Here is a 25,636-nt window from a genome sequence, read left to right as displayed (position 1 = left end):
TTTGGGTCTTTTTCTTATATAGGCTCTTATTACCCCTCCACCCCATCCTGATTTTTCACACTTGCTGTCTGCTCACCCTACATGATGGGTTGCAGGTTGGCTTTGCAGGATGCAGCCTTACTTTCCAGAGGGGTGGTGTCAAACAGGCAGATTTCAGTGCAGATGCTTAGCCACTGGGAAGAGGATGGAATCCACTGCACAGGTACTGGACAAGGTTATGGAGGAAGATGTCCATTTAACAGGTTAAGACTTGTATCTGATTAACAACAGCATCTGTGGAGACACTAGGCAGGTTAACCTTCCACAAGACAAAGCCTCAAGCTTCAGGGCATAAACTGATATCAGGGTCAGGAAGGAATTCCCACACACACTTGGTACCAAACAGCACAGTTCAGCTCTCCATGGAGGAAATACAGCCCCAGGTAAAGGGTGTAGTCTCAGATAGACTTCAAAGGTACTTAAGTGATGCACAGACATTCTGCTGCCACTCTACAAAGGAATGAATTTTGCCATCTGGAAGATAAACATCTGAAGAGTCCAGCACTGAGGAGTGAGGCAGATAGGCTATCAGGCTAGATTGCCAAAAGGCCAACAAGAGACAATTAAGATCAAGTGCTGTATGTCACTATCAAATGGGCTTTTGGTCTGTGCCACTGGGGAAATTTTTGGGATGCAACCCTCATAAGCCCAATTGAGGCATAATGCACCAGATGCTTAGCTAGTGTAAGGAAGCTCCACTGGCACTCCAACCCCTAGTTATTCTCACACTGTGAAACCTTTCCCCTGTTTTAACACTTGTTTATTCAACTTAGTCTTGTCTCCTCTTCACCATCAGCTCTAAAAAAACAAATAAACACAAACTCAGCAATCTCAGTAGCATTTCTATCCGCAAAGTGCTTTATTTGAAAAACAAAAAAGGATCTAACTCATGTGCTTTGATAACGTATTGAATTGTTACATAAGCTTTTCTCATTAATGAGGCATTGTCAAAGTCATAGTCAAAATACACAAAAAGCATTTGTCACTTTACAATACTTTCAGTAACACATGCTAGACAGATTTGTGTAAAAATAAGGTACCATTTAAAAAAAGCCTACAAAGTTACACTACAAAAACCTCAAGAGAAAGAAAATAACCACAAATTTTAGTTAGCATCGACATACAAAGAGATATTGCTAGTTTAGCTCCAGAATGAGAGAGATTTACACAGAGGTTCTACTTATGTCAATGATAAAGCAGATATTGCAGGTGGTAATTGAGGCTCAAACTGCAGCTCAGCTAGGGATGTGGGGGCAAACCCAGTAGTGGTTTTAGATTTGGATCTGGGTTCACATTTATATGAATTTCTAAAGGATTGGGAAAATGGTTCCAGCATTGCCCCGGTTGCTGCACATCTGTCACTGGCGTAATCCCAATTGCTGCTCATTCTCTTAGTAACAAGGATGCACTATTGCCCCATTCGTTCCCCTTTTGCAAACAGATCTTGGTGATCAGGATTTATGTCCCCATGCCATGTCAGAACCGTGCTGGGGAGAGCAACCATGTGAGGTGCAGGGCAATGAAGAAATGGAGCTCTTCAATTTTTCTGGCAAGGAAGCAGAAGCCCAGCATGCATGTTCGCAATGGCTCTCAGAGTCTGAACCTGTGTACACTGAAGGCCTTGAAAAAGACTCCTATTGCCTTCAATGAGGAGCAATGTAAGGGCCACTCTAAGTTAGGGAAATCTGCGCCCCCAAAACACTGTGACAGCGCAAAATGGTGCTGGTACTAGAAAAAGCTGCAGTGGGGTAAGCACCACTGACTGGGCACTATGGTCACGTGTCTAAAGATAGAGAAATATGCCATAGTGCAAGACCCTAATCTACACAGACGTTAGCAAAAAGTCTTACAAAGATCTCTATTCACCATATACCCAAGGGCAAAGTTAGCCTAGACTTATTCATTAACAAAAAATGTACATAGTGACTCAAAAACTAAAAAAAAAAAAGACACCAACGAATTCACAAATAGCTGGTTCTGTGCTACATGATCCCAAAACAGGTGTGGAGTAACCTCCCAAAACCACGCTGATCGGAACCTCAAGTTGCAACTCTTCATACGGTCATTGTGCTGGCTTGAGTTTCTTTATAATAATGTCTTCCAAGAGAAACTCATTCTTGGAAACTATTTCCCTGGGTGATATTTGGCATGTTGTGTAGATCAGAGAGATTCACATCATTTTTTTTTTCATTCCCCAATAGAACTAGTGCAAATGAGAAGCAGGGGAGGGGGAAAAAAAGAAGGGTTACACGACCAGATACAAGTGGAAAAGAAAACAACATGAATAGGCAGTTCTCCCACAAAAAGCCCAATGGACACTCGACTGCAGCTTCTTTTATTTTCAGCAGAGGCCATGCAATCAAAGGCAAATATTTCCAAGCCTAAAGAGTCTCTCTTCCCTTTTAATTATTACAATAGAAATGTGCTTTTATTTAATCAAGTCATTTTGTTGCATGTTACTGTTTTGTGCCTTTAATTATGGAGGGGGGAGAGGGCAAGGTTGCCTCTTAACACTGCGTGTGTGAACTGAGCCCTGGTAAAAAATGCTAGAGGCCTCAGTTCAGCAAAGCACGGGCTTAACTTTGAAGGTTGACATAAGTGAGCCTCAAGCTAGGGTGACCAAATGTCCTGTTTTTATAGGGACAATCCTGATATTCGGAGCTTTTTCTTATATAGGTGCCTATTATCCCCTTCCTGATTTTTCACGCTTGCTACCTGGTCACCCAACCTCACGCACATGCTTAAATGTTTTGCTGAACCAATGCCCATGCGACAGCCCTGGAGACTGGATAAACATACACGGCATTAAAGGGACAGTATAAGCTTCCCCAACGCTGCCATGGCTGCATGCCTCAGAACCACGCCCTCTTCCAAGCAAGGGAACAGGGTTCTGGCTCTGGGGCCTGACAGCATTTAGCTTCTCTGCTGAGTCTCCCAGCAAGAGAGGGTTGTTAGCACCTACTCTGGCATTGGGTTTCATGCCATCAGCACCAGTTCACTAGGAAAACAACACATTCCTCTCCCATTGGGCCACTCAACAGCCATCAGCGTACAACAGCTTCCATCCGGACTTCGATCTGAGCTAACTAGAGCGGCTTAAAGAATGGGGCAGGGAATTGCAAGAATAAAGTAAAAAAAAAACAAAAAAAAACCCTGGTGTTTCTGTGAAAGTTTTTAGCAAAAATTAGAAAAAAATTTTTCCCAGCTTTAAAAACAAAAAACGAAACAGCAGTGCAGGGATGAAAGGCTCTTTATCCCAGTGCTCTGGGACATCCACTCCCCTTCTCTCTGTGTGTCTGGTTTTGTTACACACTTTACGTAGATTGAGTGCTTTCTGCTATAGACGCTCTAAAATATTAAAAACACTATTTGCCCACAGATTGAAACCTATTCCATATTAAGGTACACAATGTAAAGCCACCAGCAGGCAGCTCATCACAGCAACGCAGAGCCCGCATGATGGAGATGCTCATCGCCCATCTGGAAACTCAGCTTGGCTCCTATTTCTTGCGTGATCCTACTGAGGGGTTACACGAGCCAAGAGAGACAGGAGTGAACCACGTCGTACAGATCACACCAAAGCAATGAATCCCGAGAGTAAAGAAAGTGAAGAGACAGACACCATTATATTCAAGTCCCATTTAAAACGAAACCAAACCCATTCTCCTTAGCAGTACCGGACGCAATGTTATCCTCCACAATTGACCTGCTGGGAGCTATTTCCCCAGGGCATCTTGGGACAGCTGAACACCTTAGGGCTCAATGTCCGTCTGAGAAATGCTGGCAATATACCATACATCATAAAGGAAATAAAGGCCCCATAGAGATCTGGTCTTAAGCCAATCAAGGAAAACAGAGACCGAGTTAATTTAGGGCATGCTTGGAAGTCTGCCAACCCCACTGCCAGTTTCTCTGTTCACTGAAGACCAGCATTAGATTAATCTTTGAAGCCGTCATTTACAAGCAGGGCTTTCTGTTATGGGCTCTGCAATGCAGATATTAAGGACTGAAGATCAAATTTGGGCTGGATTCAGAGAATAAGTGTCCCATGTCATCCCAGCTAGGCTTTGAACAAAGAGCCTGCTAGTCTGTAGGAAGCAGTTCTACCTGTTGAGCCAAATGAAAGGATGCCACTTACAACCAAGCTGGGAGCCTTACAAGTTCCATTGTGCTTTACATCCATCATACAAAAAAAACCCACAAGAAAAACGCACACACAGTGGAGATGGTAAACACTATTTACAGACAGTCAGCTAAATTTAAGACATCAGGAATTGAACGGCTACTTCCACGTCGTCCCTGTCAAACTAGTTGGAGTGTGAAGCTAATGGTGATATTATAGTTGCTTGCAGAGATTAAAAATTCACTGACAACTAGCCACTCTCCAATCAACTGCCCCAACCCAACTCATGTTCTGCAACTGAGGAATTGCTCAGTATAACTCTAGACAAAGACAGTACGCTGGTGGGAGTCGGTTTCCTTTGCTTGAGGAAGTGTTTATGGATCAAGAGTCCTTAATCACAGGTGTGGACAAATCAAGGGTCTTTCTTCAAACTGGTTCTGAGACAAATTTTCCAGAAGCTCTTAAGTCTCCGAGGCACTTTTGGGAAAAAAAAAAATTGTCCCCCCCCACCCCCAACCCAAATCTCAAAACATTCCTCTGGCAGATGCATCAGAATCTAGATAATTGATGTCAAGCTACATGGAACTGCCACATCTTGGCTCCCTTTATTCCTTGTGATGACCACGTGAGTATCACACAACTGGAATATCTCATGGACACACCCAGTCCCTGCTGACTTTGACAGCCTGACCTGGCAAAGTGCTTAGCTCAGCAATGCACCTGTCAATTTGCCTCTTGATACCATTTTTTAGGCTGGTCATAGAGTCATCAAGTTTAAGGCCAGATGGGACCACCAAATCATCTATATTCTGTTTAACACAAGCCACCAACACCACCCATACACCAAACCTACCAACCAACAGTTTCTGAAGCAGGGCTCCACTGACACCAGAATTACTCCTGATTTACACAGAGAGGGGAGAATCAGCCTATCACATGTGAGAGAACTCAGCACCTTGCAGATCAGGCCCTCACATCTAGAAACCACGTACACTTAACACTCCTCTGCCCCCACCCCCAGAAGCCGCCCTGGCCTAACTCCACACCATGACCCACAGACTCCAAGCTCTCAAGGACAGAACAGGCCCAAATCACCAACAGGTGATGGTTATAACTGTCCCCACCCCCGTCAGTCCTCCCAAGAGATCTCATGGCGCATCTAGGTAGGTGCATCTCTTCCTTTCCAGCTGCTGTCTGTCCTCCCACCAGCCCTCTGGGAGCTCCACGTCCTGCTCACGCTATTCTTCGGTCTCCGCCTCACTTTGGGAAATCTACACTGCCATTTCCAGCTCAGGCAGATGATCAGACCTAGCGTGGTGTATAAGCTAGCGCGCTAAATAGAACCGTGCAGCTACAGCAGTACAAGCGGTGGCATGAGCTAGCAGAAGCGAGTCATTAGCTAGGCTCTTGGATGGGATCGTACTCAGGTGGCTAGCGTGGACCTGCTACCTCTGCTGCTACATTTGGCATGCTAGCTCAATCAAATCTAGCCACGTGTACATCTCCCTGAGCTGGGAATGAACCTATAGCTGCAGAGCAGACATACGCTTGGTGACCAACCATGAAAGTGAGGCGGCAAGCATCAGAACGAGGCAGGAAAAGCCAAAACCCAGGGGACAACAAGATGCATCTCCCACCCATACCATGCGGGGGGAAAAAGTATATCTTTTGTGGCTGCACTCTGAGAGCCCTCTGAACAGGAAAAATAAAGAACAAAGAGGATTGTCCTGTATGGGAAAAAGGTACACAGAACATATATCTTGCCATCAAAACACACTTCATAATGCATGACATTCTGGCACGAGTGGAGGTTGGCAGGAGTTATTGCAGCAAACTGGCTACCCGTACTGGGATTGGGTCTGGAGCATTTACACGGACTAGTATTTTCTAAGTTTGCGGGCATGGCAGAAGCTGGTTTACTAGCTTTTGCGAGCATGAGTCTTGTTCTCTCTTTTGCGTACAGACATGAGACCCTATGCATAGTAACATCAGCACTCAAGCATGGATAAGCATCTCAGAATGGCAGTAGGCAAGAAGCAAAGGAGCATGATCCACTCCTCTCAGCTCAACTCAACTGGTTCTTCAGTACAGACACTGCAGGTCAAGGCGCACTGGCATGCCACACCAGCCTTGGTGGGCATATCCCAAAAGCCTTCTTTCGACATGCCAGCAAGGTCAACTCTCCTCTTTGTGAATGCTAGGCTTGCATTCTGTCAATCATTTCCTTTGAGAGGAGAGGAAAAGAAAATTATTGGAAGGTTTTCCTTCTGCAGAAGGAGTCCATTGACTCTTACACATCCATGTCTGCTGAGCAGGTACAGGACACACATTCAATCTCCACAGGGTTTTGCATTCAGGTTTGGTTCCCAGGATGGAGTGCATCTTCTTTTCATTCTTCATGTAAACAATGTTTCTTAGAGAGACTGATCGCCGATACAGGGCTGCAGCACAGTGCTGAGAAGAACTTTAGATTGTTGCCGGGCTCTCAGAAATCTCTTCTAGTCTTTGTTCTATCATTAACCGGAGGACTGTGTATCTAGAGAGAGAGACAGAGAGAAAGAGCCTTGTTAGAGCTGAGCCCCAAAAATCTAAGTACCCTGATAAATTGTCAACAATACTACAACTCCTCACCCATATGAGCTTCACAACATGCCCCGAAGGTCTTTGAACTTAGACTCTGACTGTGCAAGGGAGTAGAGGAGCCAATTTCCATGAGTCAAGGGCCTTCTACCTCTAACCCAGTCATAGTCTTCATACAGCTGTGAGCAGGATGTTAAAAAAAGAACTAGATAAATTCATGGAGGATAGGTCCATCCATGGCTATTAGCCAGGATGGGCAGGGATGGTGTCCCTAGCCTCTGTTTGCCAGAAGCTGGGAATGGGCGACAGGGGATGAATCACTTGATGACCACCTGTTCTGTTCATTCCTTCTGGGGCACCTGACATTGGCCACTGTCAAAAGACAGGACACTGGGCTAGATGGACCAATAGTCTCACCCAGTATGGCCATTCTCATGTTCTTGTAAATCTACAGGCCAGCAGCCCAAGATATTCTCAATTGTCTGGTAAGCATGAGGAGAGGCACAGGCCTCTGAGGTAGCCAGAGACACAAACCAAAGCAATATGAAGCCATGTGTCAGCCCAAACTTGCATGAAACGTTTGGGAACCTCAGACAAGCCTGCTTTGAGCTTCACAACAAACTTTGTCCCAAGCTCAATGTTTAACCAGACAGACCTCTCCCAAGGTCCCATCTGTTTAACCACTGGAAACAAGTAAGGCTGAGCTTGCCAGGGACTTTTTAAACACATGAATTAGCTGGCACATTTAGCTACTTTAAGAAAATAGAAGACAGAACGCTTCCTCCTACACCCACCCTGCATTCTTTATGGGGACATATACAAATGATGCCTCTAGTTGAAATACTGCCAGAAAGGGAGCATTTTCATCTCTGTCAATTTCTCTGCAGGAATAGCAGTGAACCATTCTCACAGCACTTCATCACAGGCCAGGTTCTCAGTCAGGGAGCAACTGTGCCTTCATGCCTCACAGTTCACAAGTTCATGCTGCCAGAGGTCTGACACTGGTTGGGTCCCTGCAAGAGAACTGGCAGCACTGCTGGGATGTCAAAGGACACAAAGAATAACCTAGAATTCACCTTCCTAGACACACTACTGTTCAAGTCAATGCAGCTGCACCAATGTAGGGCCATAGTGTAGATTTGCCCCAAGACAGCAGCTAAACAGTTAGTGTGTTCGAAGTCTGAAACCAACTGAACTGGCATGTTTGCATCCACTGAGGATAGACAGACAATCACATTGTCAGCTCTCTGACGCACCCGGCACACTTGGAGGCGCTGTGAAATAACAATTCATTATAAAGACAGAGGAAATGCTACACTGGAACAGACCATCTACTCTGGTATCCTGTCTCTGCATTCCAGCCCAGCAGTGGCTGCATCTGAGGTGGGGTGAAGCCATCCCCGTTAATAGCTGAGGAGCACTGAGATAAGAAAAAGGTGTAGAATATTGTCAAAACCATTTATCAGCATCATTATTATTAAAATGGATCCCATTGCCAGGAAGCCCCTGCTGCCGCAATTCAAGAATGGGCTATATGCAATATCAGTGTCTTCTGCTTCCCCTCTGTGCAATTCTGTGAAGGTTGAATATTGTAGGGGGAACCAAACTTTTCAAAAGCAGGTGCTTAACTTTAGGCAGCTACACCCAGATAGGCACCTGGATGTGTGGCTCGCCTTTTCCCTCCCCAAGTACTCACCAACCAGTAACTCCCTTTAAATTGAGGGAGATGACAGCAGTTCAGAACTTCTGCACATCGGGCCACTTATTTAGGTGCACAAGTATGGATTTAGGTATATGGATCCAGAGGACTAAACCCTGGGTCTGGGCGCCTGATGCTTCTGCTCTACCATCCAGCAGCCACGGCACAGCCATGATCAATGCACTGCAAATCCTGGGAGACTAAATACCACAGGAAGTACACCCTGGAAGACCCAACTGGCAGCCCAGATGTAATAAACTGAGGCATGGATGGTGAAGTCCCCTGCCTGCTCCAACCAGCAGGCCTGACAACCCACAGGCTCCTAATGTCACAATATCTTTAAGCACCTGCTTGTGACAAATCTGGGCCTCAGGCATTCATGGAAGAAGCCCACAGGACTATTTTAACTTGAGAAGGGAGCACTTACTTGCGCATAAGTTTCTTCACTTCACGGTCTTCTTCTTCTTGGAGCTTCTGGATGAAGCTTTTAAGAACTGGCATTTCAAATTTGATGTACTGAGCAACCTGCGTTGAAAGGAAAAATAAGAGAACACAATGGATGGAGCACTACCAAACAAATTCCTGTAATCGGCAGATCTGAAAGTGCTTTAAGGGCATTTAAACCTCCGACCATCCCGCCCCCCAGGCCCCGGCGGCAGCATTCTCCCAGTACAAGGTTGATAAACTGAGGCATGGATGGTGAAGTCCCTACCTCCCCCTGATGCAGAGAGCCAGCACAAGTCTATCACTTATAGCAGTTGTGCTGGCCCTATGCACAGGGAGTGACCAGCTTTACAATAGATCACACTGCCAGTGACGTCAGTAGCAAGAGAGTTAGGCCAACTCTGAATACTTCCAAAAGCCCACCCAAAGCGTAGGCAAAATCACAGGCCCCCAATGTAACTGCTTAGGCAAAACACCGCTTGCCCTCTATTACATCCAGGCACCACACGCCAGTGAGTCTATAGCTTCTTCTTATAAACCGCTGCTCACGGGTTTAACTGTACTCCTTTCACAGGGTGCTGCCTTGCGATGCGAGTTTCCTTCCATTCTATGCAATGTAACTCAATGCAATAGCTGTTTGTGCATTTGCAAGAAAGGCAGCAACACCAGCGTTGGGAAAACGTTGACACTTGGCAACACCTCACTGAAGGTTCTTTGCAATTGGCCACAAAATATTTCAAGACTAGAATGATCCTATAGTACGACGCAAGAGAAAATCTAGACAAACAATGGCAGTTTCCTTAAACAAGATGATTAAATACGTTTATTCAACCATTACTGAAGCTAAAGGCAAAAACAGAAATTCCTGTTTTTTCTGAACCGTAGGGGCCAGTATTCTGTTTTGTTACACCAGTGTAACTTCACTGAAGTCAGACAAGTTACTTCAGGTTTACACTGGTCTAACAGAGCAGAATAGATCCCTCTAACTCTAAATGAAAATATCTTTTCTATCCATACCAGCTTACTTTCTGCTAATACAAATCACATAAATCAATTAGTGAAGAGACCTCCAATAATAATTTTGGCTGTACAAGCTGATCTCAATTCTGGAGTGAACTCTAACCTCTCTCCAGTACATGTGCACAGATCCTAGTGCATGTGTGTCTACTGAGAGAGTGAAACCTGCTAAGTTCCATCAATTCATATAAAACACTACCTTGAACTCTGCTGACTTTCTGTCCTGTTTGCTGAAATTAAATGTGAGGACAAACAGGGAATCCAGCTCCAATAGGATTATACTCTGTTATCCACCAGATGGCAGAATATAGCTATTGGCTATAAGCATTATTTTCTCTCCTTTGAAAGGATGGATGATGTCAAGGGACATGTTAGAAATGAGAGGTTGTAATGATTGTTGATCAAATGTGGAAGAGCTAAAATCTGATCGCATGATTGGTTCTTGGTGCTATAAAACTACGGTAAGTGACAGAAGGTCAGGGGAATACCCAGGCAAATCCAGGTGATTTATTAATCCAAATAGTGCCTGTTTTTACCATCCCAAAATGTTCCCATCCTGACCAGGGATAAGAAGTTCAAGCCTGAAAAATTTTCATGAACGAAAAATTAAAAACCAAAACCAATAAGGAAGACCCCCAAAAACTCTGCAATCAGGTCAAAAAGTTATATTTCAAAATGTTTAGTTTTCAACTTATATATTTTTATAATATTTTTATTGCTATTTATGTCAAATTTTTAAACAAAAAAAGTCTCTGAATTAAAAAACAGCTTTTTCCATTTCAAAAAAAAAATGTCAAAATGGGACATTTCAGCAATTTCTAAACTTTTCAAAAAATTTTCCAAGTGGAAAATTTATCAAAAAAAAAAAAACAACCCTTTCCCATGAACAGTTTTGAATTCAGATGAATCTGCATTTTGTAACAAAAAATGCTTCCTCAAAACATTCCCAACCAGCCCTACAACCCAATCACTAAGGAGTTGAGTACTGTAGAGATGGGGTGTTGCTAAGAGAACTCAACTTGGTAAACCTTCTGCATGGACTCTGCCATCATCCACTACAGCGATGAATATATATAAATCAGGTTTGGCTACTATTTGGGAACTGTAACTTCCCCCCTTATCAAAAAAATCCTAGAGAGAGATGAAGGCTGAATCTTCAAAATGGATCTTAAAGATACTTAAGGTAAAATTTTCAGAACCACCTAATTGGATTTAGTCTCCCAAGACCCAGTATGACCTACGGACCTCTTGATGCCAACTGGCTGCGGACACTCAGGATGCATCATTTTATGGGGATCCCTACGGACATGTAGTAGAGCTCACCAAAAGGTGTCATGTGATGTCTCTACCAAGAGCCCACTGCTCATTATAATCCTTACAAAATGTACGCAAGAAAGATATTTAAGAAGTTATGCATCTATGCTAAAAAATTATGCTCATAAGGTCACGAGGAGATAAGCATCTACCTCTTCCCTAAAAGGAATATGCTATCTGCCTATCTGGTCCTAGGTGTGCTTAGAGTTACCACCTTTGAAATGCAAAAAAAAAAAAAAAAAAAAAATGGCACCTCACACACAAGGCAACTCCACACACATACACCACCTTTTCCCCCACAGCCACTTACAGTATCTAGACAGACATCATATATAGATAAGACTGAGAATATCTCATGTCTCCTCACTCCTGTGGAACTCAACCCCTCTCTATGCACATTCACAGTGTGCTTGCGTGTTGGTGAGCAGACAGCTGCTGTATTTTCAACAGTTTTGATCTGTTATCGCAGAATGGGGGACATTGCAGCATCTTTAGCTGGACACACACTTTTAATATTAGCTATCCCAGTGTGTTTGATAATAATGCAAATTTGTATATCCATGTTAAAAAACAAACAAACAAACAAAAAACAGCCATGCCAGTCAAATACTGGCCAGATGGTAACCCTACTTGTACGGCATATTGTTCACTTCACAATGAAAGATCGCAGCCACCCCTGGCTGCACAGCACTGGCAAGCAATGTTTTAGACATGAGAGTATCTTGTTAATTAAGTCCAAGCTCTAGAATGCATGTTACCATTTTATTTATAGGTAACCATTTGATTCCAACACTTCTACTTGCTATCATTTGAATTCATATGCTTTGTTACCCTGACTCATGCCTGTTTTCACTACCAACATATCTAAGTGCTGTGAGTAACACAGAGTGTTGCTCTCAGGTCAAACTTGTAAGATGAGGGTTACTGTTTCTTTGGAACTCTAAGAATACTGCGAATGTCCAGCAGACCAGGGGCTGGATGCTCCAGGGAGATGCTTTCAGGGCTGGGCGGTTGGAGTGTGCCCATTGCTACCCCGTAAAGAGAGAGCGCAAACAAGGCCTACAGAGGCTTAGAGAGGACTGCTTGTGTTGCTGAGGCTGGTAGAGTTGGGAAGTAGGCCCAGACAAGGCTCCCTCAAGCTAAGGGCAAGTGACAGTGAGGTGTCTCACAACATTGGGCAGCCCGGGAAATGTCACTCCCACTGAAAAAGTCCCCAAAATTTAAGTTTTACCCTACAAAACACAACTACCATCATATTTGGGTCCCTTAAACTCATCCCACAATAGAAACAGACAATAAGGTTGAACAGCAGTTACCCTTAAAGAAACCCTAGATATTCCCATAAAGAAAGATCCTCTGTTGAATTTTTAAAGCCATCTTGCAAACTATCCCCCTGCTATAAGCTATTAGCATTGTTTAGTTTTAAAATTCTATAGGTCTTCTCTGTAGACTTATTAGCAATGCTTTCCATGTTTGTTGAGCCAAGCAGGAAGTGATCTTTTTTCCGAATAATGCAAGAGCATTATTTCCCTGTCCTACCTCGTCAGTGCCAAAATACAAAACAGGGCCAGAACACTTGAGATCTCACAGCACTTTTCGCAAAAGCACTTTATGTATCATCTTCACCAAATTCCACTTAGCAATAACTTTCTGCTTTCCTAATCCCGTTCCCCCCCCACTCTCAGTTATAGATTATGGGGCCCTCTATTTCCTCCTAAGAGTAACACCATGTTCCAGTCCAGAGGCAGCAGCATGAAAATTGCAGGCACGCATGATAGCGGGAAGAGAAATGGCGAACTTCAAGCACAGCTCAACACTAGATCTGCATTTTCCACTGAACAAGTTATGCACTTGTAGCATTTGTACTCATGCTACAAGTATGACTTAATTGCAACGCTAGCCAGTTTTACCTGGTTAAGTGCTGGCAGTGCCTCCCTATGTTTAAGGGAGGATTGCCAACCTGCTCTTATCACAGCACAAGCATACGACAATATATATGAACATTCCCACACCCACTTATTTAAATAGCATATCCCCGAAGCAGAACTGTACTTGGGAACATAAGCCTTCTTACCCAAACTAGCTGTTTTACGTCTTTTCCCTGCAAGACCGCCTGTCCCTCCCTCTTCTTTCAGAGAGACCCCATGTTTTTTATATTCCTGAGCTGGCTATTATCAAACACATTTAACCTGCCTCCAGGGTGAGACAGCAAAATAGTTCTGCACATCACACAGGGTCTTAAAGCTTAACAGCCTATGGTGCTCCATTCAAAGACACTCACATCATAGGTGACTTCTTCAACTTGGTCCTTCTCCATCAGGAAGACCTTGGAGACCTGTTCACACGGCCCTTGCAGAATGCGGGCAATCAGTGGATAATCTGTAGCCTTCAATTTCTGTTTTTCTACAAGGGCCCCCCACACACAATATATAGGACAGTAATTAGAAAAACAGACCATACAAAGCAGAAGACACTATTTTTAATCTTGGCAGTATCCCTTAAAGCAGCGACTCACAATCTTTCCAGATGACTGTACCCCTTTCAGGAGTCTGATTTGTCTTGCATATCCCCAAGTCTCACCTCACTTAAAAACAATTTGCTTACAAAAATACACAAAGGGTCAGAACACACTATTACTGAAAATTGGCTGACTCTCTCATTTTTACCATATAATTATAAAATAAATCAATTGGAATATAAATATTGTACTTACATTGCAGTGTATAGTCTATAGAGCAGTACAAAAGTCATTGTCTGTATGAAATTTTAGTTTGTACTGACTTCACTAGTGCTTTTTATATAGCTTGATCTAAAACTGGGCAAATATTTAGAGGAGGTGATGTATCCTCCCAGAAGACCTCTGTGTACCTGCAGGGATATGGGTACCCCTGGTGAAGAACCACTGCCTTAAAAGATATACAGCGGAGGTCGCCAATTAAGCCAAGTTACTCTAAACCATTACAGCTAGAGGATTTCTTCCAGACTTACCTCCACTGGTGTGGACAATATACAATGCAAATTCGTCAGCCGAGTTTTCAATCTGAACCCAGGAAAAAAGAAAGATGTCAAAGCATCAAAGGCAGCTAGATTACTTTATGAAAAAAAGAAACACTTGGCACTTCCATAACATCTTCCATCCACCTTGCATTGATAGGAGACAGTTCTCCACAATATGCTTTTGGCTTCAGGCAAGAATTCTAGTCATTTAGTAGATGGGTTAAAAATAGGGTAGAGCTAGGTACAGAGTTTAGTATTCCTTTAGCTCAGGGGTGGGCAAAATACTGCCCCTGGGCTGGATCCAGCCCATCTAACATTTCTGTCCAGCCCACCAGGCTCTTTGGCTGCCCCCTCACGATCTTTAAGCTGCTAAATGTCCAGCAGCGCAGCACGGTGCTTAGGCAGACAGCCTGCCTGCTGTGGCCCCATGCTGCTCCCCAAAGCTGCCAGCTGCTGCTGGCATGTCTCTGCACACCCTGGCGGGAGGCAACTTTGTGCGCTGCCCCCGCCCCGAGGGCCATCCTCATAGCTCGGAAACTGGCCAATGGGAGCTGCGGCAGTGGTGCTTGCAGGCGCAGACAGCACACGGAGATCTGCTGCCTCCTTCCCTACAAGGGGTGTGCAGAGATGTGCCAGCAGCAGCCAGCTGCAGCCGCTTCCGGGTGCGGCATGGGACCACGGCAGGCAGGCAGCTTGCCTGAGCCCTGCTGTGCCACCAGCAGGGAGCCATCTGTGGTAAGCGCCTCCCGGCTGGAGCCTATACCTCACATCCCCTCCCGCACCTCAACCCCCAACCCTAGGTCAGAACCCTCTCCTACACCCAAACTCCATCCCAGACCCTGCACCCCCTGCTGCACCCCAATCCCCTGCCCTAGCCCGGAGCCCCCTCCTGCACCAAACTCCCTCCCAGAACCCGCACCCCCTCCATTAATACAGTAAAAATGTGTGGCCTGTGACGACTTGCCAGAATTCGTGGAGAGGCCCCCCTGAGAAAAATTATTGCCCACCCCGCTTTAGCTTTATTATGGTAACACCTAGCAAACAGAGCCCCATTGTGTTAGGTGCTGTACATACATGTAAGTAGCATCTCTGCCCCAGAAAGCTTACAGTCTAAGTAGACAAAAGGTGCCAGGGGAAACAGACACAGACAAGGGAAGCAGCAGGTCAGTAGCTGATCCGAAAACAGAGTTCTGGTTTCCTGACTCCCCCCTCCACTGCTCTGTTCACTAGGCTGTCCTGCTTTGGAGAAAACCCCTCCCAAAGTGGGAAGCAGAATCCACCTCCCTGCTTTAGGCACAAGAAACACTGCTTAGTCCAAGCAATGGTTCACTTCTGACTTTGCTTGGTGTGAACCAAGCAGTTGCTCAGGATTCTCTAATACAAAGACCCTGTTGAACTAAAAAAGCATCTTAAATTATACGAGTTCAATGAGAAGGTTTAATGGAGAGAGTAAATTGGGATAAAACTTGCCTTAAATTTATTGAGCAGCAGTTTGAGGGCTTGAGAAGTGGTCATTGTGCTGTTTATCCTGACATTAGTGACTGAGCCATAGGCTGGTGTGAACACAGATGTCTAGGGATGGAAAAGACACAAAGGATTTAGATTATGAGAGACACAATATGCATGAGTAATTTTCCTCACAAACACGTCCCCTCCCCCACCTAGGCAAAGTTCACTCCAATGCTCTCCTCAGCCCAAGGTCTAGGTACCTTTCAAGTCCCATTTAAACCCTATTTTGAAGAATTCAGGGGACCCCAGTCTTACTGCACATGGATGGGTTTTGGGGACACAGCCAATGTCGCCAAAAGTAGGAACGCACTACAGAGATACTCTTCAGCCACATAATCAGTGCTGACATTTGAATAGTGACACTTTCTTTTTAATCTGCTAGTCAAGTTATTTTCTGGCACTTCAAAAGTGAAACTAAATGCTCTGTCTGGGCTCCAGGTCCCTACTTTGTGATTGTAGAAATGCCCGTTGATGGAAAACCGATGGCGTTTGATCCGCCGCTGTTCACTTGGAGTACGGAAATTCCCCCTGCGACGGACTCCCACGTCGCTCCGGGTCCGCATCAGCTGTGGAGTTTCCTCTTGCTGGGGTTTTAAGTCTCCGACATCTGAAATTAAGAGTAAGAATGGCTTTAAAACAAGACTCTCATGTGTAAAAGGAGATACCACTGGAGAAACATGTGTCACTACTACTTAGATGGTCAGCTCTTTGGGGGAGGGACCATCTCCTTGTTCTGTGTTGGTAAAGCACCCAGCACAATGGGATCCCTGGTCCTTGACTAGGGCTACTACGCACTACCACAAAAAAAAGACCTCAAGAGGTCATCCAGTCCATCTTGATCCTACACTGAGGCAGGACCAAGTAAACCTAGATCATCCCGGACAAGTGTTTATCCAACTTGTTCCCATCATTGGAAGCTGTTAAGAATTCCACAGCCTCCTTTGCTAACCTGTTTCAGTACTCATCTTATAGCTAGAGAGTTTTTCCAAATATCTAACCTCAGTCTCCCTTGCTGCAGATTAAGCCCATTAGTTCTTGTCCCATCATCAGTGGACACGGAGAACAAATGATCACCTTCCTCCTCCTAATAGCCCTTAACAGATCTGAAGGCTTAGCAGGTCCCCCTTCAGTCGTCTTCTCTCAAAACTAAATGTGCTCAGTTTTTTTAACCTTTCCTCACAGGTCAGGTTTTCTAAACCTTTGATCATTCTTGCTGCTCTCATCTGGACTCTCTCTAGTTTGTTCACATCTTTCCTGAACTGTGGCACCCAAAACTAGACATAGTACTCCAGCTGAGGCCTCACCAATGCCAAGCGCAGGGTGTCATAAACAGATAGCTAAGGGTTAATGTCTCTTTCACCTGAAACACCTGACCAGCGAACCAATCAGGAAACTGGAGTTTTTCAACTTTGGGTGGAGGGAATTGTGTGTCTGAGTCTTTTGTCTGTCTGCCTGCTGTCTCTGAGCTTTGGAGAAGTAGTTCTATTTTCTAATCTTCTGTTTCTAAGTGTAAGGACAAAGAGATCAGATAGTAAGTTATATGGTTTCTTTTCTTTGGTATTTGCATGAATATAAGTGCTGGAGTGCTTTGATTTGTATTCTTTTTGAATAAGGCTGTTTATTCAATATTCTTTTAAGAAATTGCCCTGTATTGTGTTATCTGAATACAGAGAGATCATTTGTATTTTTTCTTTCTTTTTATATAAAGCTTTCTTTTAAGACCTGTTGGAGTTTTTCTTTACTTCAGGGAAATTGAGTCTGTACTCACCAGGGAATTGGTGGGAGGAAGAAATCAGGGGGGAGAGCTGTGTGTGGGTTGTATTGGCTAGCCTGATTTTGCATTCCCTCTGAGGAAATAGGAAAGTACTTTTTGTTTCCAGGATTGGAAACAGAGAGGGCAAGTTACTCTGTTTGGATTCACAGAGCTTGTGTCTGTGTATCTCTCCAGGAGCATCTGGAGGGGGGAAGGGAAAAGGGATTATTTCCCTTTGTTGTGAGACTCAAGGGATTTGGGTCTTGGGGTCCCCAGGGAAGGTTTTTCAGGGGGACCAGAGTGCCCCAAAACACTCTAATTTTTTGGGTGGTGGCAGCAAGTACCAGGTCCAAGCTGGTAACTAAGCTTGGAGGTTTTCATGCTAACCCCCATATTTTGGACGCTAAGGTCCAAATCTGGGAATAAGGTTATGTCATGGTGGCAGCCGTGGGATATAGACAGAATCCAGAAGCCAGTAGAAATATTATATTTTTCTTTTCTCTGCTAAGGGCTTTTTAGCAGAGAGAAACAGTTTGGTTTTAAAAGGGAACCAGAGAGAATTTTTTTTTTCTGCTCTCTTTGGCAGTGTGTGCCTTGCATGTTAAGCAAGAAGTCGTTAAGGGCTATCACCAGTCTTTTGTCATGCAATAGCCCTCCCATTAGGAGGCAAGTACCAGCACTTATATGCATGCAAATAAAGTGGTTTTTCAGGTTTACTTAACATTGAAGATTAGCTAAAGGCACTGTTGCTAGGCAGACTTCAGGAGGCAACAGAGCCTGCAGTTCAAAAGAGAAACACCGGAGGGCACCCCAACACAAGAAAACAGGAACCATGTCTACCAGGACAAAAATGGAGGCCGAAGACCAATTCAAAGAAGCTGAACACAGGCGAGAGATGGAAAAACACAAACAGGAACTAGAAATAAAACAAAAAGAGATGGAGATAAAAGAAAAGGAAGAAAACATGAAACTGGCAGCCTTCCAAAGAGAACAGGCAGCCCAAGAGGCAGCACACAAAAGAAAACTAGAAGAAGAAGAGGTGGCCTACCGAAGGAAACAAGCAGAAGATGAGGCGGCCCACCGCCGAGAAATGGAAAAACAACAAAAAGAAATGGAAAAACAACAAAAAGAAATGGAAAAACAACAAAAAGAGAATGAAGAGAAGGAAAAATAGAGAAAACATGAACTGGACTTGGCAAAAGCTGGGCTGCATGTGCCAGCCAACCCTAACAACCCGTCGCCAGTTATTGCTCCACAGCACAGGAAATTTCCCACCTACAAGGCAGGTGATGACACCGAGGCCTTCTTGGAAAATTTTGAAAGAGCCTGTCTTGGGTACAGCATCCCCGAAGACCAGTACATGGTAGAATTAAGGCCACACCTCAGTGGACCTTTAGCAGAGGTGGCAGCTGAAATGCCTAAGCGGCAAATGAATGACTATAAACTTTTTCAAACCAAGGCCAGATACAGAATGGGGATAACCCCAGATCATGCCCGTCGGCGTTTCAGAACCCAAAAGTGGAAACCAGAGGTGTCATTTCCCAAACACGCCTACTACATTGCAAAAAACTATGAGGCCTGGCTAACAGGAAACAACATTCAAACCTTGGAAGAACTGAACCTCCTCATACAAATGGAGCAGTTCTTGGATGGTGTTCCTGAAGACATCACACGGTACATACAAGATAGAAATCCCAAAGATATCGCTGAGGCGGGGGAGATTGGAGCCAAATGGATGGAACTGGCAGAAAGCAAGAAAGCTACTGTCAAGGGGAACGATTACCACAGGGGGCACACCGATCATAAACCCTACAACCGAGGACAGCCAAAGACCCCACATACCACCCAAGTAAAGCCACACATACCCTACCCTTCAACCTCACCAGTCTCCAGTAACTCACCTCGGCCCAGTGACCCATCAGATGGAAGATGCTTTAAGTGTAATGAACTGGGACATATCAAGGCCAACTGTCCCAAGAACACCATGCGAGTGCAATTCATTACACCACCATCACCCCAAAGATCCCCAGGCCCAGATGCCTCTCAAATACCCTTGGAGCGAAGGGAAAATTTGAGAGTGGGCGGAAAGAAGGTTACTGCGTGGAGAGACACGGGGGCACAAGTGTCAGCTATCCACCAATCCTTCGTTGACCCCAAATTCATCAACCCAAAGGCCAAAGTGACAATTTACCCCTTCATGTCACAAGCTGTAGACTTGCCTACAGCTCAACTGCCTGTCCAGTACAAAGGCTGGTCAGGAATGTGGACTTTTGCAGTCTATGACAATTATCCTATCCCCATGCTACTGGGGGAAGACTTGGCCAACCAGGTGAGGCGGGCCAAGAGAGTGGGAATGGTTACCCGTAGCCAAACCAGGCAAGCTTCCAGACCCATTCCTGTTCCTGAGCCGTCCACAGACGCCCCGTCTGTGTTACCAGAGACCCAGACAGAGGTAGTGGATCCAGATTCCATGCCAACCACTGAAACAGCCACAGCATCTCCAGTCCCAGGCCCGGAACTGGAACAGCAACCAGCAAGTGCAACCACATCTTCAAACTCAACGCCAGAGGGCGCCAGCGAGCCAGAACTGGCAGAAGCAAAAGACAGCCATACCCAAAAGGCTCAGCCAGAGCCTGAAATACCCTCAGGTGCACCAGCGGAGAGCGGTTCACCAGCAACGGAAACAACCCCATCACCTACATCGCTTCCAGAGGGACCAAGCCCAAGTCCACAGTCTGAGGAAGAACTGGTGACCCCAGCCTCAAGGCAACAGTTCCAGACTGAGCAGGAAGCGGATGACAGCCTTCAGAAAGCTTGGGCGGCGGCACGGAGCACCCCACCGCCTCTCAGCTCTTCTAATCGATCCCGGTTTGTTATAGACCAAGGACTTTTATACAAGGAAATTCTTTCTGGTGGACACCGGGAAGAATGGCAGCCGCAAAAACAGTTGGTGGTTCCAACTAAGTACCGGGGGAAGCTCTTAAGCTTAGCCCATGATCATCCCAGTGGCCATGCTGGGGTGAACAGAACCAAGGACCGGTTGGGGAAGTCCTTCCACTGGGAGGGGATGGGCAAGGATGTTGCCAAGTATGTCCGGTCTTGTGAGGTATGCCAAAGAGTAGGTAAGCCTCAAGACCAGGTCAAGGCCCCTCTCCAGCCACTCCCCATAATTGAGGTCCCATTTCAGCGAGTAGCTGTGGATATTCTGGGCCCTTTCCCAAAAAAGACGCCCAGAGGAAAGCAGTACGTACTGACTTTAGTGGACTTTGCTACCCGATGGCCAGAAGCAGTAGCTCTAGGCAACACCAGGGCTAACACTGTGTGCCTGGCCCTAACAGACATCTTTGCCAGGGTAGGTTGGCCCTCCAACATCCTTACAGATTCAGGGTCTAATTTCCTGGCAGGGACCATGGAAAAACTGTGGGAAACTCATGGGGTGAATCACTTGGTTGCCACCCCGTACCACCATCAAACCAATGGCCTGGTGGAAAGGTTCAATGGAACTTTGGGGGCCATGATACGAAAATTCATCAACGAATTCTCCAATAATTGGGACCTAGTGTTGCAGCAGTTGCTGTTTGCCTACAGGGCTGTACCACATCCCAGTTTAGGGTTTTCACCATTTGAACTTGTGTATGGTCACGAGGTTAAGGGGCCATTACAGTTGGTGAAGCAGCAATGGGAGGGGTTTACACCTTCTCCAGGAACTAACATTCTGGACTTTGTAAGCAACCTACAAAGCACCCTCCGACACTCTTTAGCCCTTGCTAAAGAGAACCTAAAGGATGCTCAAGAAGAGCAAAAGGCCTGGTATGACAGACATGCCAGAGAACGTTCCTTCAAGGTAGGAGACCAGGTTATGGTCTTGAAGGCGCAACAGGCCCATAAGATGGAAGCATCATGGGAAGGGCCATCCACGGTCCAAGAGCGCCTGGGAGCTGTAAACTACCTCATAGCATTTCCCAATTCCTCACTAAAGCCTAAAGTGTACCATGTTAATTCTCTCAAGCCTTTCTATTCCAGAGACTTACAGGTTTGTCAGTTTACAGTCCAGGGAGATGATGCTGAGTGGCCTGACGGTGTCTACTACGACGGGAAAAAAGACGGTGGCGTGGACGAGGTGAACCTCTCAACCACCCTGGAACGTCTGCAGCGGCAACAAATCAAGGAGCTGTGCACTAGCTTCGCCCCATTGTTTTCAGCCACCCCAGGACGGACTGAACGGGCATACCACTCCATTGATACAGGTAATGCTCACCCAATCAGAACCCCACCCTACCGAGTGTCTCCTCATGCCCAAGCTGCTATAGAACGGGAGATCCAGAACATGCTACAGATGGGTATAATCCGCTCATCTACGAGTGCATGGGCATCTCCAGTGGTTCTGGTACCCAAACCAGATGGGGAAATATGCTTTTGCGTGGACTACCGTAAGCTAAATGCGGTAACTCGTCCGGACAACTATCCAATGCCACGCACTGATGAGCTATTGGAGAAGTTGGGACGTGCCCAGTTCATCTCTACGATAGACTTAACCAAGGGGTACTGGCAAGTACCGCTAGATGAACCTGCCAAGGAGAGGTCAGCATTCGTCACCCATGCGGGGGTGTATGAATTCAATGTCCTTCCTTTCGGCCTTCGAAATGCACCCGCCACCTTCCAGAGGCTGGTAGATGGTCTACTAGCTGGACTGGGAGAATTTGCAATTGCCTACCTCGATGATGTGGCCATTTTTTCAGACTCCTGGCCCGAACACCTACTCCACCTGGAAAAGGTCTTTGAGCGCATCAGGCAGGCAGGACTAACTGTTAAGGCCAAAAAGTGTCAAATAGGCCAAAACAGAGTGACTTACCTGGGGCACCAGGTGGGTCGAGGAACCATAAGCCCCCTACAGGCCAAGGTGGATGCTATCCAAAAGTGGCCTGTCCCACGGTCCAAAAAGCAAGTCCAATCCTTCTTAGGCTTGGCCGGATACTACAGGCGATTTGTACCACACTACAGCCAAATCGCTGCCCCATTGACCGACCTGACCAAAAAGACCCAGCCAAATGCCGTTAAGTGGACTGATGAGTGTCAAAAAGCCTTTACCCAGCTTAAGGCAACGCTCATGTCTGACCCTGTGCTCAGGGCCCCGGACTTTGACAAGCCATTCCTAGTAACAACAGATGCATCTGAGCGTGGTATAGGAGCAGTGCTCATGCAGGAAGCAACAGATCACAACTTCCATCCTGTCGTGTTCCTCAGCAAGAAACTGTCTGAGAGGGAAAGTCACTGGTCAGTCAGTGAAAAGGAATGCTATGCCATTGTGTACGCCCTGGAAAAGCTACGCCCATATGTTTGGGGACGGCGGTTCCAACTACAAACTGACCATGCTGCACTAAAGTGGCTTCATACTGCCAAGGGGAACAACAAAAAACTTCTTCGTTGGAGTTTAGCTCTCCAAGATTTTGATTTTGAAATTCAACACATCACAGGAGCTTCTAACAAAGTTGCTGATGCACTCTCCCGTGAGAGTTTCCCAGAATCCAGTAGTTAAAAAGTGTTCTTAAAATGTAAAAGTCTGTTAGTTATATACTTAGTGGTATATGTAAAGGTGCATGTGTTGTATTACCCTGGTTATTTTCAAGTTCTAGAAGGAAATTGCCGCCAGTGAGCTTCCCCACTGTCTGCAATTTGGGGGGTGTGTCATAAACAGATAGCTAAGGGTTAATGTCTCTTTCACCTGAAACACCTGACCAGCGAACCAATCAGGAAACTGGAGTTTTTCAACTTTGGGTGGAGGGAATTGTGTGTCTGAGTCTTTTGTCTGTCTGCCTGCTGTCTCTGAGCTTTGGAGAAGTAGTTCTATTTTCTAATCTTCTGTTTCTAAGTGTAAGGACAAAGAGATCAGATAGTAAGTTATATGGTTTCTTTTCTTTGGTATTTGCATGAATATAAGTGCTGGAGTGCTTTGATTTGTATTCTTTTTGAATAAGGCTGTTTATTCAATATTCTTTTAAGAAATTGCCCTGTATTGTGTTATCTGAATACAGAGAGATCATTTGTATTTTTTCTTTCTTTTTATATAAAGCTTTCTTTTAAGACCTGTTGGAGTTTTTCTTTACTTCAGGGAAATTGAGTCTGTACTCACCAGGGAATTGGTGGGAGGAAGAAATCAGGGGGGAGAGCTGTGTGTGGGTTGTATTGGCTAGCCTGATTTTGCATTCCCTCTGAGGAAATAGGAAAGTACTTTTTGTTTCCAGGATTGGAAACGGAGAGGGCAAGTTACTCTGTTTGGATTCACAGAGCTTGTGTCTGTGTATCTCTCCAGGAGCATCTGGAGGGGGGGAAGGGAAAAGGGATTATTTCCCTTTCTTGTGAGACTCAAGGGATTTGGGTCTTGGGGTCCCCAGGGAAGGTTTTTCAGGGGGACCAGAGTGCCCCAAAACACTCTAATTTTTTGGGTGGTGGCAGCAAGTACCAGGTCCAAGCTGGTAACTAAGCTTGGAGGTTTTCATGCTAACCCCCATATTTTGGACGCTAAGGTCCAAATCTGGGAATAAGGTTATGTCACAGGGATGATCAGGGAAGCTCCACGTGTTACCCCTGCCCCCAGCGCCAGCACCACAGCTCCCACTGGCTGGGACCTGTGGCCAAGGGGAGCTCTGGGGGTGGGGCCTGCAGGTGCAGGCAGTGCACGCTTCGCAGAGCACCCTGGCCCCTCCGCCTAGGGGCCGGACATGGCGGCCACTTCTGGAGCAGTGTGGAGCCAGGACAGGCAGGGAGCCTGCCTTAGCCCCACTGTGCCACCATCGGGGAGCCGCCTGAGGTAGGCACTGCCTGGCCAGAGCCCGCAACTCGAGCCCCCTGCCCCAGGTCAGAACCCCCTCCTGCACCCTAACTCCTTCCCAGACCCTACACCCCAACCCCCTGTCCTAGCCCTAAGCCCCCTCCCACACCCGAACTCCCTCCCAGACCCCACACCTCCTTCTCCAGCTTTGAGCCTGCTCCCACACTCCAAACCTCCTGGCCTTGACCCAGAGCTCCCTCCTGCATCCCAAGCCCCTCATTCCCTGCCCCACTCCAGACCCCACACCAGAGCTCTCACCCCTCCCACGCCCTAATCCCCTGCATGGAGCCTAGGGGAAGCCCCGAGCCTCCACAACCCCCACCTCCCTCATGGGGCTGTGTGTGGCCCACGACTGATTTTTTTCCATGGGTCAGTCGCCCCTAATAGAAAAAAAGATCCCACACTGCTGGTGTAAAGTGATGCTAAATTCTGCATTTTTTAGCCTGAAACCAACTAGATCTAGTGCAATATAGTCTTAGCTGCTGGATTATATATTAACCCACACTGTCTCTCTCATTTATTGATGGAGGCTATTAATTCACAATTGCAGTGTAAATCCATGCAACTACTTGGCTACAGCCTCACTTTTATGAAGTTAAGCATCTTATTCGTCTTATCACATTTTAACATTTTTTTAAAATGAGAACAGGAGACGCAAGCCAATACTTAACATCTCTGAATGAAAACTGGCCCATATCCAGATTATAATGAAATAGCAGTTCATCCATTTTTAATGAACCACTTGAGCTAGGACTTAGTTCTTTGTGGTTTTTTTGTTTCGTTTTGTTTTGTTTTTAATTCAAAGCACGTCCATGCCAACAGAATCTCTTGCTCATTCCATCCCCCACACAGACAGGAAACAGTGACCCAACATTCATGAGGAGCCCTAGATGTACATTATGTAGCAGTTTTATGGGCATATTAGACAACCACAATAAACGTTTTTGCAATGCCATGCTATTAATAGAAGACACCTCTCAAGGTACTTCAGACAAGTAATAATAGCCAACCCTGAGATGGGCGATTGCTATGTTCCAAGTGCCTCACACATACCAGGCAGTCAGCCCTCAACACAGCTGCCAGGGAGGGACGTATCAGGCACTTTGACACGTAGGGAAGCTAAGGGAGACAGAGTCAGAGCCCTACTTTCAGAGATTCTGAGCACCTACAACCTCAAGTGCTAATGGGAGCTACATGCACTCAGCGCCTCAGACAAGCGACTTGGCCACAGAGTGAGCGAGTAGCTAAGTAGGGATCATGTGGCTCCCAATGCCCAAATGCCAGACGCCACTTCTATACCAGCAGAAAAGCATCCAGGTGTCTTAACGGGCA

At 45.8% G+C, this 25,636-nt stretch overlaps 1 protein-coding gene across 4 annotated transcripts in view; it reads right to left on the bottom strand.

Annotated features, from left to right (window-relative positions):
- Positions 1-875: 875 nt before the first annotated feature.
- RASSF2 (Ras association domain family member 2) overlaps positions 876-25,636 on the bottom strand; it is a 48,438-nt gene continuing 23,677 nt past the window's right edge. For all 4 annotated transcript variants that reach the window (XM_030552004.1, XM_030552002.1, XM_030552005.1 and 1 more), the window contains exons 6-11: positions 16,169-16,329; positions 15,684-15,785; positions 14,205-14,256; positions 13,498-13,619; positions 8,869-8,966; positions 876-6,698 (exon numbers count right to left, since the gene is read on the bottom strand). In XM_030552004.1, coding sequence (XP_030407864.1) covers positions 6,629-6,698; positions 8,869-8,966; positions 13,498-13,619; positions 14,205-14,256; positions 15,684-15,785; positions 16,169-16,329 — 605 coding nt within the window. In that variant the 3' untranslated portion in view covers positions 876-6,628. The remainder of the gene's footprint in view (positions 6,699-8,868; positions 8,967-13,497; positions 13,620-14,204; positions 14,257-15,683; positions 15,786-16,168; positions 16,330-25,636) is intronic.

This window comes from Gopherus evgoodei, chromosome 2 (assembly GCF_007399415.2).
Source record: "Gopherus evgoodei ecotype Sinaloan lineage chromosome 2, rGopEvg1_v1.p, whole genome shotgun sequence".
Lineage (NCBI taxonomy): Eukaryota > Metazoa > Chordata > Testudines > Testudinidae > Gopherus > Gopherus evgoodei.
This window is presented reverse-complemented; position numbering and strand designations above follow the sequence as displayed.